General features: G+C 49.5%; 1 protein-coding gene across 1 annotated transcript in view; it reads left to right on the plus strand.

Moving 5' to 3' along the window:
- Positions 1–13,536, plus strand: part of DNAH2 (dynein axonemal heavy chain 2) — a 243,720-nt gene that overhangs the window by 181,789 nt on the left and 48,395 nt on the right. Inside the window, exons 53-59 of the mRNA XM_056570087.1 lie at positions 140–225; positions 2,046–2,176; positions 4,040–4,189; positions 5,416–5,583; positions 5,687–5,847; positions 6,273–6,412; positions 7,199–7,331. Of these exons, the coding sequence (XP_056426062.1) occupies positions 140–225; positions 2,046–2,176; positions 4,040–4,189; positions 5,416–5,583; positions 5,687–5,847; positions 6,273–6,412; positions 7,199–7,331 (969 nt within the window). The remainder of the gene's footprint in view (positions 1–139; positions 226–2,045; positions 2,177–4,039; positions 4,190–5,415; positions 5,584–5,686; positions 5,848–6,272; positions 6,413–7,198; positions 7,332–13,536) is intronic.

Consider the following 13,536-nt stretch of genomic DNA (forward strand, 5'->3'; position numbering starts at 1 on the left):
ACTTTCTGGCACCAGTTGATTTAAAAAAAAAAAAAGTTTTTCACCGGAGTACCCCTTTAATGAAAGAAGACATAGTATCATGGATAGGGAGAGGATTTATGTTCTGCAACCGTCTGTATTCACAATCATCCTCTCACAGGTTTTCCAAGGAATGCTCCGAGCCCACCGCGACCTCCATGACACCAAGCAGAGCATCACCAAACTCTGGCTCCATGAGTGCTTCAGGTACAGCGTCAGTGGTGCCTGTATAAGTAGGCCATACACTTTACCTGCATTGTCCTCTTTAGGGCCCGTTCACACTGAGTAATTCAAGAGGAATTTACTTGAGTAATTCCTCTTGAATTCTCCGCTCCAAATTAATGCCCATCTCCTCTGCCCATTGACTTTAATGTTATTTCCGCTGCCCTGTTCACACTGCGGAAATTCAGCTAGCAGAATTCCGACGCTGAATTCCTTTTTGCTTGAAGAAAGAGCATGTTCATTCTTCAAGCGGAATCCGCGACCAGAATCCAATAGAAGTCAATGGTAAAAAAAAAAATTCTGCCCGACATCGTTTTCAAGCGGAATTCGAGGGGAATTCAGAAAAGTAGATTAAAGAGGTATTCCAGGAAAAAACTTTTTTATATATATCAACTGGCTCCAGAAAGTTAAACAGATTTGTAAATGACTTTTATAAAAAAATCTTTATCCTTTCAGTACTTATGAGCTGCTGAAGTTGAGTTGTTCTTTTCTAAGTGCTCTCTGATGACACGTGTCTCGGGAAATGCCCAGTTTACAAGCAAATCCCCATAGCAAACCTCTTCTACTCTGTGCAGTTCCCGAGACAAGCAGAGATGTCAGCAGAGAGCACCGTTGCCAGACAGAAAACAACCACTCAACTTCAGCAGCTGATAATTATTGGAAGAATTAAGATTTTTTTTTATAGAAGTAATTTACAAATCTGTTTAACTTTCTGGAGCCAGTTTTCCTGGAATACCCCTTTAAATAGCCTCCCTCTTCATTCCTCTTCATTTCTGAACGGAAATTCCGCTTGAATTCCGCTTAATGGAGAAGGCAACAATTTCCTGACCGAAATTATTCCTCGTGAATTCCTCTTGAATTACTCAGTGTGAACGCACCCTTAGGGAAAATGTAGCATTGTGTTGCACCCATTGAACTGAATGATCATACAGTGGTCCCTCAACATACGATGGTAATTCGTTCCAAACGAGCCATCGAGTCTTCTCCGGTCCTCCGCTGTCTTCTCCGGTCCTCCACTGTCTTCTCCGGTCCTCCGCTGTCTTCTCCGGTCCTCCGATGTCTTCTCCGGTCCTCCGATGTCTTCTCCGGTCCTCCGCTGTCTTCTCCGCTCCTCCGCTGTCTTCTCCGCTCCTCCGCTGTCTTCTCCGCTCCTCCGCTGTCTTCTCCGCTCCTCCGCTGTCTTCTCCGCTCCTCCGCTGTCTTCTCCGCTCCTCCGCTGTCTTCTCCGCTCCTCCGCTGTCTTCTCCGCTCCTCCGCTGTCTTCTCCGGTCCTCCGCTGTCTTCTCCGGTCCTCCGCTGTCTTCTCCGGTCCTCCGCTGTCTTCTCCGGTTCTCCGCTGTCTTCTCCGGTCCTCCGCTGTCTTCTCCGGTCCTCTTCTGTCTTCCGCAAGGCCTTACTGGGCCTGCGTAGCGACGTCATTACGCTGCTGCGTACGCCATTCCTATTGGATGACGTGCGCAGCAGCGTATTGACGTCATCGGAGAGGGCCGAGAAGACGCCGGAAGACCAGTGCTGGACCCGGAGGGCACCCCGGAGCATCGTGGAGGGGTAAGTAATACTTACCGCACCACGCGGGGAACATTAAGCTGCTATCCGGCAGCAGCTTAAGCATTTGGCGCTGCCGGATAGCACTTAATGCGATGGCCCCGACATAAAAAAGCATCGTATGTCAATTTGATCATATGTCGGGGCCATCGTAGGTCGGGGGGTCACTGTATATGTAAACCATATCAAAGCTCTGTCTTGTATTGTAACAGTCTTGTCTTCTTTTTTGCGGGAATCTTTTTTTTTTCTCCTCCTTGCAGAGTCTTTTCGGATCGACTAGTGGACACCTTAGATACTGAAGCGTTTCTAGGGATCGCGAGTGAAAAGTTGGGCTCTCTGTTTGACCTCACTTACCACAACCTGTGCCCCAGCAAACAGCCACCTGTGTTTGGTAGGTAGTACCCTGTTTCCCCGAAAATACACCCTACCCCGAAAATAAGCCCTAGGCAATGCCCGGGCTGCAAATATTAAAAAACTAATTTTAATTTCCCTTCGTCCTACGTTCCCCCGTTGCTAAGGAACCGGCGTCACTGTTCTCCGCTGCTCTTGCTGCTTCCTGGTGTTGGGACGTCTCAGAGCCTTCAGCCTATCACCAGCCGCAGTGATGTCCCGCCTCTGCCGATGATAGGCTGAGCCCACTGTCATGTAAGAAGCCGGCTGGCTTCTTATATGACAGTGGGCTCAGCCTATCATCGGCAGAGGCGGGACATTGCTGCGGCCGGTGATAGGCTGAAGGCTCTGTGACGTTCCCATCCCCAGGAAGCAGCAAGAACAGCAGAGGGACCATGAGGCCGGTTCCTTAGCAACGGGGGGAACGGAGGATGAAGGTAAGTTAAAGTTTATTTTTTTATATTTCCAGCCCGGGCACAGGAATACAGAGTACAGCGCAGCTGCTGATAATTATTTGGCAGGGGGGAGGGGGAAAGAAGCAGCGCTCTCGGGTGACATACGGTACGATTAGTCCCCCGATGTGGGGTGCAGCGCTGGGCTGATAAACCGGGGGAGGGGGCATTGGGGGACAATGTACGGTATGTTGTTCGATGTAAATAAGCCCTACCCTGAAAATAAGCCCTAGTGTGTTTTAAGTGACTTAAATTAATATAAGACCCGGTCTTATTTTCGGAGAAACACGGTATATGAGCACTCGGTAGACCGCTCTGGGTCATACTAAGAGCATTGTATTGTTTTCCCCTTTATCTAGGCTAGTGTTTCCCAACCAGCGTGTCTCCAGCTGTTGCAAAACTACAACTCCCAGCATGCCCGGACAGCCAAAGGCATGTTGGGAGTTGTAGTTTTGCAAAAGCATGAGGCACCCTGTTTGGAAAGCACTGATCTAGGCCATTGACTTGCAGTAATATGAAAACCTCCCAGGTAGAATAAGGCTGGGTTCACATCACGTTTTTGCCATACTGTTTTCAATCCGTTTTTCGAAAGAAACCCGTATGGCAAAAAAAGGATGGAACAGTATGGGAAAAAAGTAAACCGTATGCGTTTGTAAACTGTATACTGTTTTTAAAAGTGCATACAGTTCCGTCCGTTTTTATTTTTTTTAAAAACCCATACGTTTTTGATAATTTTGTCCATTTTTAATGGGAGGGGTCTTGGGTGGGGACTTTAGGATGCAAATGCGCATGTGTAAAGTAAAAACCATATACAGTTTCCCGTATGGAACTGTATAAATGTGCGTTTGTTTCCCATTGACGTCCATGTTAAAAAAAAACGCATGCGGTTGCAGTAGGGTTTTTAAACCGGAGTCAATACTGTGGTTGACCAGGTTTTTGTCTCCGGTTTAAAAACCGTACTGCAACCGCATACGTTTTTTTTAACATGGACGTCAATGGGAAACAAACGCACATGTACACAGTTCCATACGGGAAACTGTATACGGTTTTTACTTTACACATGCGCATTTTCATCCTTAAGTCCCCACCCAACACCCCTCCCATTAAAAATGTACAAAATTATCAAAAACGTATGTTTTTTTTTTTTTTTTTTTTAATAAAAACGGACAGAACTGTATGCACTTTTAAAAACAGTATACAGTTTACAAACGCATACGGTTTAGTTTTTCCCATACTGTTCCATCCGTTTTTGGCAAAAATGTGATGTGAACCCAGCCTAAGCATTTCATAAGCAAAAATTGGCCCAAAATAATGAAAATTTTGTGTCGCTACTGGCCCATAAAGCTCCAATACCTTTTACTTTACAATAGAGCTGCAAAAATACTTATGCAAAATTGCCCTTTATTGCCCAGGTGATTTTATGCGGGAGCCTCCGGTGTACGAGGACATCACAGACTTCAATGTCCTAAAGACGTTTATGATGAATCAGCTACAGGAGCAGAGTCAGCAGCCCGGAGCCACCGCCAAGAAGCTGGTCCTGTTTACAGATGCCATTCAGCACGGTATGTCTTCTGAGCCCATGTCAGTACTAGGGATGTCCCGATAACGATACTGGTATCAGGACCGATACTAGACATTTGCACCAGTACTTGTACCCGTGCAAGTGTCCCCGATACCTGGTCCGACACCTGCCGGCAGGTATGACGGAGGTGCGGTAAGCCGCCTGCACTCTCTGTATAGTGCGCTCAGCAGCTTAGCGCACATCATAGCCGGGACCCGCATTAACTCTTTAGATGCCGCAATCAAAGTTGACTGCGTTATCTAAAAGTCCTGAGATTAACTGCTGGTTAGCTCAGGGATGCTGCTCGGGATCGCCGCGGTGAAATCACGGTGTCCCGATCAGCTGAGAGGACAGCCGGAGGTCACTTGCCGTGCTCCGTGCCGTCTGATTGACGCTCCAATACTGCTGCCAGCCATGGCAGGCATTAGTAAAGAAGCGCCGATAACACTGATCACGGCTATGCTATGGCATAGCATCGATCAGTATGCAATCTACAGATTGCATGTAATAGTCACCTATGGGGACTAAAAAAGTAAAAAAATAGATGTGTAAAAAAATGATAAGTGTGAATTAACCCCTTCCCAATAAAATATTTGAATCACCCCCCTTTTCAAAAAGTTTAAATAAAAGAAAAAAAAAGATATATAAACACACATATATACATATATATATATATATATATATATATATATATATATTTAAATTAAAAAAAGCCCTTTCTCTTATAAAAACTTGAAAAAAATTAATTAAAAAATTTCCCATTAAAGAAAAAAAAAAAACCCTGTCACAGTACTTAAAAAAAAAAAAAAAGTATTGGTACTCGTACTCGGTCTTAGAAAAATGATATCGGGACATCCCTAGTCAGTACTATATGCAATGCTTTCTTCTAGTTGTGGGTAAGCTGCTATTCTAGCCATTGTGGAGGACATTTATCAAGTCGTGCCAGAGGATCTCTGCCACTCACACCAAGGGGAAGGGAAGGAGGCTGGAAGGGGGCGTGGCCTTCTCCCATACGACTTTACGGTAGACTTGCGATGCCTATAGTCTACTACATATACACCACCTCAATAGATTGTGTATATTTGCACATCGGTTTCAAAGGCAGCCATGGAGCCGCTGAATTGACTAGAAATATGAGAATGAGCAGAGTTTTATTTATGTGCATGTCATAAAAGTCCCCCCCCCCCAGTATCCCTTCCATTGACTGTGACTTCTGTTTTCCCCCAGTGACCCGCATTGTACGTGTCATTGGCCAGCCACGGGGAAATATGTTACTGATCGGCATTGGGGGCAGTGGACGGCAAAGTCTGGCTCGTCTAGCAGCCTACATTTGTGAATACAAGGTTTTCCAGCTAGAGGTGACCCGAGGCTACCGTAAGCAGGAGTTCAGAGAAGGTGAGTGCAAAGCTTAATTTATTTTGTATTTTCCGATGTATTGACTTGGTCTTCCGCTGATCCATTTTTTCTGAATTGTCTTTCTTAACCCTGAACTTTGCAGACCTTAAAAAACTGTACCGCCTGGCGGGTGTAGACGGTCGACCCACCGTCTTCCTCCTCACGGACACACAGATCACTGATGAATCGTTCCTGGAGGACGTGAACAACGTGCTGAGTTCTGGGGAGGTCCCTAACCTCTACAAAGCGGATGAGTTTGAAGAGGTAATGATGTTGTCCTCTGATGTGGCAGCAGAGCCATTGGGTCCCTCAGACACTAGGGCCTAGGGATGCTACATCTTTTCTGGTGCAGTCCACTCCGGTCCAGATTTTTTATGTTACTATTTTATTGTAATGACGTCACTCTACATGTGACCATAGATATTCTTATTTAAACTTGTTGTTTTTGTAACTTTGTTATGCCATGATTAAGGGTCCTGTCTGACCCGAAACGCGTTGGTTTTATGTGCTGACCATGTGTCCTCAATAAAGAAATCCTGTTTTGCATCCTACCTCGCTGGGCATCAAGTCTTTTCTGCCCGTATAATTATGGCGAGCCTGAGAAAAATCTGAAAATCAGTCTTTATCTTCATCGTGAGGATTGCTGTGATCTGAGGATTGGTGAGCCACATGCCTCCTCTGTGTTGTAGATCAAGACCATCTTACAAGAAAAAGCCAAGGCAGAAAATATTCCAGACAATCCAGAGAGTCTCTTCAATTTCCTGATCGAGAGAGTGCGCAACAACCTGCATATCGTCCTGTGTATGAGCCCCGTGGGTGACCCCTTTAGGTAAGAATACCCTGTTAGAAGTACCTGTGCTGGTGCTTATAGTCCTTCCACACGTGTCTATGCTTAACAGATCAGTCTAGGCAGCAGATAGCTTTCACTAGACAACAGAGAATAATAATTTATTTTACATTTATGTCATTGCATCATGTCATAAACTGCCTTTGCGCCAGTACCAAGACTTGGTTGTCCACTTTTAAACTCCGCCCCTAAACGTCTTATTCCCTATGCAAAGCGGCGGGACCCTCACGATCTCAGCTGCGGCACCCCAGACATCCGGTGCACGGAGCGAACTTCTCTCCGTACCGGATGACTGGTGATGCGGGGCGGAGGCTCGTGACGTCGCGGTCACGCCCCCTCCCATAGACTTGCATTGAGGGGGCATGGGCGTGACATTACAAGCGTGGCATGGCCATGACGTCACGAACCCCCGCCGCTGCACCCAACCCTCTAAATGAACGCCAGGTGCAGCAGGGAGATCAGACATCTTAGCGCCTATCATTTGGATAGGGGATAAGATGTCTAGGGGCGGAGTACCCCTTTAACTTTCAGTATAGGCCATTTATTTTCCTGACCTTTTCTGTCACTGGCTCCAGCAGGTGGAAGCAGCCATTTTTATGTCGCAACCTCTTCATAGGAAATCATAATGGTGGTACACAGCCAAGCTAAGTGTAATAAGTATAACCACAGTCTCTACTACGGTTGTGTATGGTGATGCATAATCCTAAACCTGTAATTAAAGTGTAGACCTATATGTGAAGACCCAATGCTGTATTTCTTTTGCTGCAGGAATCGCATCCGTCAGTACCCGGCTCTTGTTAACTGCACGACCATTGACTGGTTCTCTGAGTGGCCACTAGAGGCACTGCTTGAGGTGGCGGAGAGATATTTGGAAGGAGTGGAATTAGGGAGCATGGAAGGGGTAGGTGTTCTACATATCTCAGCGTGAAGGGCTAATCTATAGGTGGTCTGGGGTCGGACACTATCACAGTGATTTCTTACAGTTCCTGTAGGATCATTATCCTGTACATTGCATCTTCTGAACTAATGCTTCATCTCCCTTATCCCAACAGGCGGCTGCTGTCTTTCTGACAACAAGAAGTCAATCTGGGTTGTTAGACGCCCCTTTCTTCTGCTTCTTAAATCACTAGGCAGAAATAGGGAGGGGACTTTCCTGTCACCTTCTAGGCCTCAAAACAGGAGAGATCTCACCAAGTTGGACTTAAAAACGATATGCTTAAAGGATTATTACGCCCCAGAGGACCCCCATGATCTCCCTGCTGAGCCACACCACGCCCCCTCAATGCAAGTCTATGGGAGGGGACGTGACGGCCATAAAGCCCCCTCCCATAGACTTACGTTGAGGGGGCGTGGTCATGACGTCACGAGCCTCCGCCCGCATCACCATTCATCCGGCACGGAGCGAAATTCGCTCCGTGCACCGGATGTCTGGGGTGCCGCAGCTTAGCTTATGGGGGTCCCCAGTGGTGGGACCCCCTTGATCAGACATCTTATCCCCTATCCCCTTTGGATAGTGGATAAGATGTCTAGGGGCGGAGTACCGCTTTAAAGTGGAGTTCCCCTTTAAATAGGCACTGTCATTTAAAAGATATATATCGAAAGTTTTCATCAGTTGGAGTCCAATCCCAGGAATCGCACTCCAACTGAAGTGGGGGGGGGAGTGTGCGCTTAGCGTGTTGTCTTCCGGCTGGCTGTGTCACATTATCAGAATGGACGTATACACCATTCTGTGCTTATACACTCTCTGTATTGTACATTCCCATGCTTATACAATAAGTCTACGATCAGTCCAGGTCTCATAGAAACAGAGCAGGGTAAAGAGCATGTGGCTGCGCCCTTCTCTTCCTGCTCATTCTCATCATTGGTTGAAATCTGAACACTTAGACCCTGATCAATTAAAACTTTTGACATGTCCCTAGGACATTTTTTCTCAAAGACAGATATGCTTTTTCTCTATCAGCTCCATTGGGGGACACAGACCGTGGGTGTATGCTGCTGTCTCTAGGAGGTGTGACACTATGGCAACAAAAACAGTTGGCTCCTCCCAGCAGGATATACCCGCCTTCAGGCTCTGAGCCAATCAGTTTAAGCTTAGTGTCTGAAAGAGGTGGACATGGTCTGGATTGCTCCAGACCAGGTCTTCTGTTTTTTTGTTTTCCTAGTTAGGGACGTGTTAGTTTTTTATTCCTTTTCTTTTCTGTTTTCAGGTGGGGACTAGTCAGGGACTGCGGTTCCCCGTTTCCCCATTGCGAGTGAGGGGGCACAGACATTGCGTATATGCGCTGTTAACCCCCCTCGCCAACGGTCAGCGCTTGGGTGGTACCTCATGGGTCCGGGTCCCCCTATTTACCTGCTCACCTCGCTCGCGCATAGCAGCCAGGCGTGATGCAGGTAACTAAAGCTGACTGAATATGAATACTTCACTGAAGACTCCTTTAGGTAAGTTCTTCTGACTGAGGTAAGTACTTTCCCCCCTTTTTTCTCCATAGGTACGAACTCGCAACCTCTGGAGACCCCCTGTTTTGGCCCACCTACACTTTATGGACTAGCCTATGCAAGGGCTGTACTTTATTCTGGGGGAGGAGTGGCACCTGAAGGGGCATTTTTTATGGGGCTCTACACTTATGTGTGTGTGTGCTACCATGTCAGCGCCTTATATGCGGCTGTCAGCCGCGGCGCTGTATCGGGCCGGACGCTCTCAGCGCCGGTTTACTTTCGTTTTGTCGGCAGCGCCTTATATGCGGCTGATAGCCGCGGCGCTGCCGTGAGCCGGGCGCTTCAGCGCCGGCTTACTTTCTCTTTCACCGGCAGTCTCTGCCGGCGCTTTGTCCGCCCGCTCTCTTCCCCCGGGCGCAAAAACGGCCGTCAGATGCGCTCGGGACAAGGAGCGGGCGCCATGACAGTTATTTAAGGCCATCAATAGCTCCGCCCACAGGGCTAGGAGCTCACAGAGGCACGAAGCAGCCTCCAATCAGCGCCGTGGGCGCAATTTTCAGTTAGAAGGGGTCAGTTAGTGAGTGCCTTGCTTCATGAACGCCCCTCTCTTCTTATTGGCTGGCATGTTCACTCTCTTTCTAGCTGCTCAGAGGGAGTTCTCCTCACTGCAGCTGACAGGGGACACAGACTAGGGTGAGAAAGTTCCTATCTCCTTTTTTCTTTCTACATTATGTCCGTATCCAGAGCTGTTCCTTCCTCTAAACAGAAACCTGGAACTTCCGTGACTTACTATCTCTGTAAGCACTGTAATACCAAGATGTCTGGCTCTGCTGAGCCCACTTGCCCTGCCTGCTCCACTGCTCCCCCAGACCCCCTGGTACCCCCTGATGTCCCTTCGGTCCCGGAGGGTTCAGCCGCTCCACCAGCCTGGGTTTCTTCCCTGTCCCAGTATATGGCTGACTTGACCAAAGTCTCCCGTTCGGTGGCTGAGGCATCCCGGGAAGTGGTGTCCGCCTTGAAGGGGTCTTCCCTGCGCAGGACCTCTGGAAGGGCCCGTTCCTCGTCTCCACATACTTCACGCTCTCACAAGCGTCCTAGGGGTGCCTCGTCTGACTCTTCCATTGAGTCTTCAGATATTCAGATAGACGTGAGCGTTCCCCTCGTGGGTCCGCCCCCCCCCCCCCCCGGTCATCTGGGCACAAACGTCGTTCCTCTATAGGACGTTCTCGGAGTCGCTGCTCTGCCACGCCAGAGACGCGTACTCGGTCAGGGTTGCCCCCCTCCAGGACTGCCTCTACTCATTCTCATTCCCCTGGTGAACTGGTGGACGAGGCTTCCGGGCCGGCATCTGACTCAGAGGACCGCCCGGACTCGATTGCAATGGTGAACTCTTTGGTGACAGCCCCAAGAGACACCTTTCACTTATAGGACCCAGGATCTTCGGATGTCAATCCAGGAGTATCCTTTCATCGTGTTAAGCCAGCACCTCAATAGTTCAGCTCTCACGCTGACTTTGACGACATTCTAGAAACCGCATGGAAACATCCAGACAAGAGCTTTCCGGGAATCAAGACAATTCAAGAACGTTATCCATTTAACAAGGGCCTTGTCACTAAGGTGGTTTCCCCTCCCTCAGTGGATCCACCAATTTCCCAGATCTCTAAGACGACTACACTGCCTCTGGCAGATGCCGCTACCTTCAAGGATCCCACGGATAAGAAGGTAGAATCCTTAACGAAGTTTGCCACTGAAGCAGCTGGCTCTTCTCTTCTTCCCATCTTCACCTCGACATGGTTGTCCAAGGGCCTGGCGGAGTGGTGCCAAAAGCTCCATCAGGATATCTTAGCGGGATGCCCCCCGGAGGATCTATCTGCTCTGGCTCTCCAATGTGCTAAAGCTGGGGACTTCCTGCGTGCAGCTTCCATGCAGGAAGCCCGTTTTGCTGTGGGTCACCTAGCGGCTCTCCGCCGCTCTATGTGGCTTAAAGCTTGGAATGCGGATGCCGATCCAAAAGGTCTCTCACTGAGCTTCCCTTTACGGGCAGCCGTCTTTTTGGCAAATGCCTTGATAAAATTATCTCTGAGGCAACGGGAGGTAAGAGTTCCTTGTTACCTCTAAATAAGGCTTGCCCTACTTCCCAAAGGAAGCCCTTTTCCTTTCGGTCCTTTCGGACCTCTGGCTCCAGCAAAGGGTCCGGGCAGGCGCCCTCGCGGGACTGGAAGGCTCCCTCGTTTTGGCCACGCCCCTCTTGGAAGTCGGACTCCAACCGGTCTGGCCGCTTTGCACCCAAATCAGGCAACCGCAAGGCCACTTCTGCATGAAGTGAGGCCCCCACCCGCAGTTTCTTCTTGGGTGGAAGGTCGTCTATTGTTTTTTCGAGACATTTGGACCTCTCACATTCAGGACTCTTTGGTCAGGGATGTGGTGTTCAACAGTTACCGGATCGAATTCGCCTCCCTTCCGAGGGATCGCTTTTTTCGCTCCTGGGCCCCCCGGTCTCCTCCTCTGGCAAAGCAATTTCGAGTGGCTCTCCAGTCTCTACTTCTTCAGGGGGTTATTGTTCCCGTTCCTCCAGGGGAACGGTTTTGGGGTTTCTATTCAAATCTTTTTGTCGTTCCCAAGAAGGACGGTTCTGTGCGTCCAATTTTGGACCTCAATCGTCTCAACCATCACCTTCTCATCCGCCACTTCCAAATGGAATCTCTCCGTTCGGTGGTGGCGTCCCTGGAACAAGGGGAGTTCCTTTCATCAGTGGACATCAAGGATGCCTACCTCCATGTGCCAATATTCCCAGGCCATCATCGGTACCTCCGCTTTGCGGTTCCGGAGGGGCACTTTCAATTTGTAGCTCTCCCCTTCGGTCTAGCCACGGCTCCTCGGGTCTTTACAAAAATCCTTGCACCAGTGATGGGCCTGTTACGGTCGAGGGGAATCTCGGTGATACCCTATCTGGACGACCTTTTCATCAAGGCTCCAACCAGAGCCCAGACTCTGGAGAATCTGGACGTCACTCTCCACACTCTGACTCGCTTCGGGTGGATGGTCAACCGGGACAAGTCAGTCCTCCGCCCTACCCAGTCTCTAACCTTCCTGGGACTTCAATTCGACACGGCCTCTGCCCGGATTTGTCTTCTGCCGGACAAACGTCTAGCGCTCCCTTCGGTTCCGGGTATCAGTCTCCATCCGCACTTGTATGGAAGTCCTGGGTCGGATGGTGGCAACTATGGAGGCCATACCCTTTGATATCTTCCGATAAACATATTAGAATCTTCCGATAAACATATTAGAATTACGGGCGATTCTTCTTTGTCTTCTTCATTGGGAGTCCCGTCTTCAGTTCCGTCCTGTCCGCGTTCAGTCGGACAACGCCACGGCCGTGGCGTACATAAATCGACAGGGCGGCACTCGCAGCTCGGCAGCCATGGCCAAGGTGAACAAGATTCTCTGGGCGGAGAGCAAGGTTCCGGCCATTTCGGCAATTCACATTCCGGGGGTGCTCAACTGGGAAGCGGACTTCCTCAGTCAGTCCTCACCCGACCCCGGTGAGTGGTCTCTACATCCAGAGGTCTTCACACAACTCTGCGACCTCTGGGGCATTCCGGACGTGGACCTCTTCGTGTCCCGGAACAATCGGAAGATCCTTCCTTTTGTGTCCAAGTCCCGGCACCCTCAGGCTCTGGCCGTGGACGCCCTAGTGATTCCTTGGGCGGGGTTTGCCCTACCCTATCTGTTCCCTCCTCTTCCGCTTCTTCCCAGGGTGCTGAGGAAGCTCAAGGCAGAGGACGTCCCCGCCATTCTGGTAGCTCCAGATTGGCCCCGAAGGTCGTGGTACGCCGACGTAGTCAGGCTCCTGGACGACACTCCACTGCGCCTTCCGCTCTGTCCGGACCTGCTCTCTCAGGGTCCCCTTTGCCAACCCAATTTACAGTCACTGCATTTGACGGCGTGGCGGTTGAGACCGCAGTTTTGAGGGCCCGCGGGTTCTCTCCCCAAGTCATTCACACAATGCTCAAGGCTCGTAAGCCCTCCTCTGCAAGAATTTACCACTGTACTTGGCGGTCTTATTTTCGTTGGTGTGAAGCTCAAGACTTCTCCCCGGTAACCTTCTTGGTTCCCCGTCTTCTCTCCTTTTTGCAGCCGGGGTTGGAACTAGGGTTGTCTCTCAGTTCCCTTAAAGGTCAGGTTTCGGCCCTTACTGTTCTTTTCCAGCGGCCGCTGGTTTCTATTTCTCATGTCCGGACCTTCCTGCAAGGAGTGGCGCACGCTGTTCCTCCTTATCGGTCACCCTCTCCCCCTTGGGACTTGAATTTGGTTCTGAGTGCCCTCCAGGGTGCACCCATTGAGAGGTGTCTCTCCGCCTCCTTTCTTGGAAAGTGGCGTTTCTTGTGGCTATCACCTCCATCCAGAGGGTGTCTGAATTAGCAGCTCTCTCCTGCCGTTCTCCGTTTCTGGTGATCCACCAAGACAAGGTTGTTTTCCGTCCAGATCCCTCCTTTTTGCCTAAGGTGATTTTGGCCTTTCATCTCAATAAGGACATTGTCCTCCCATCTTTTTGTCCTGCTCCTTCTCTTCTTCGTTTCGTCAGTGTGATTCCTTTTTCGTCGTTACGGAAGGTCGTCGCAAGGGACAACCTGCTTCCAAGGCCACCATTTCTCGGTGGATTTTGTCTG

This window comes from Hyla sarda, chromosome 4 (assembly GCF_029499605.1).
Source record: "Hyla sarda isolate aHylSar1 chromosome 4, aHylSar1.hap1, whole genome shotgun sequence".
Taxonomy (NCBI): Eukaryota; Metazoa; Chordata; class Amphibia; order Anura; family Hylidae; genus Hyla; species Hyla sarda.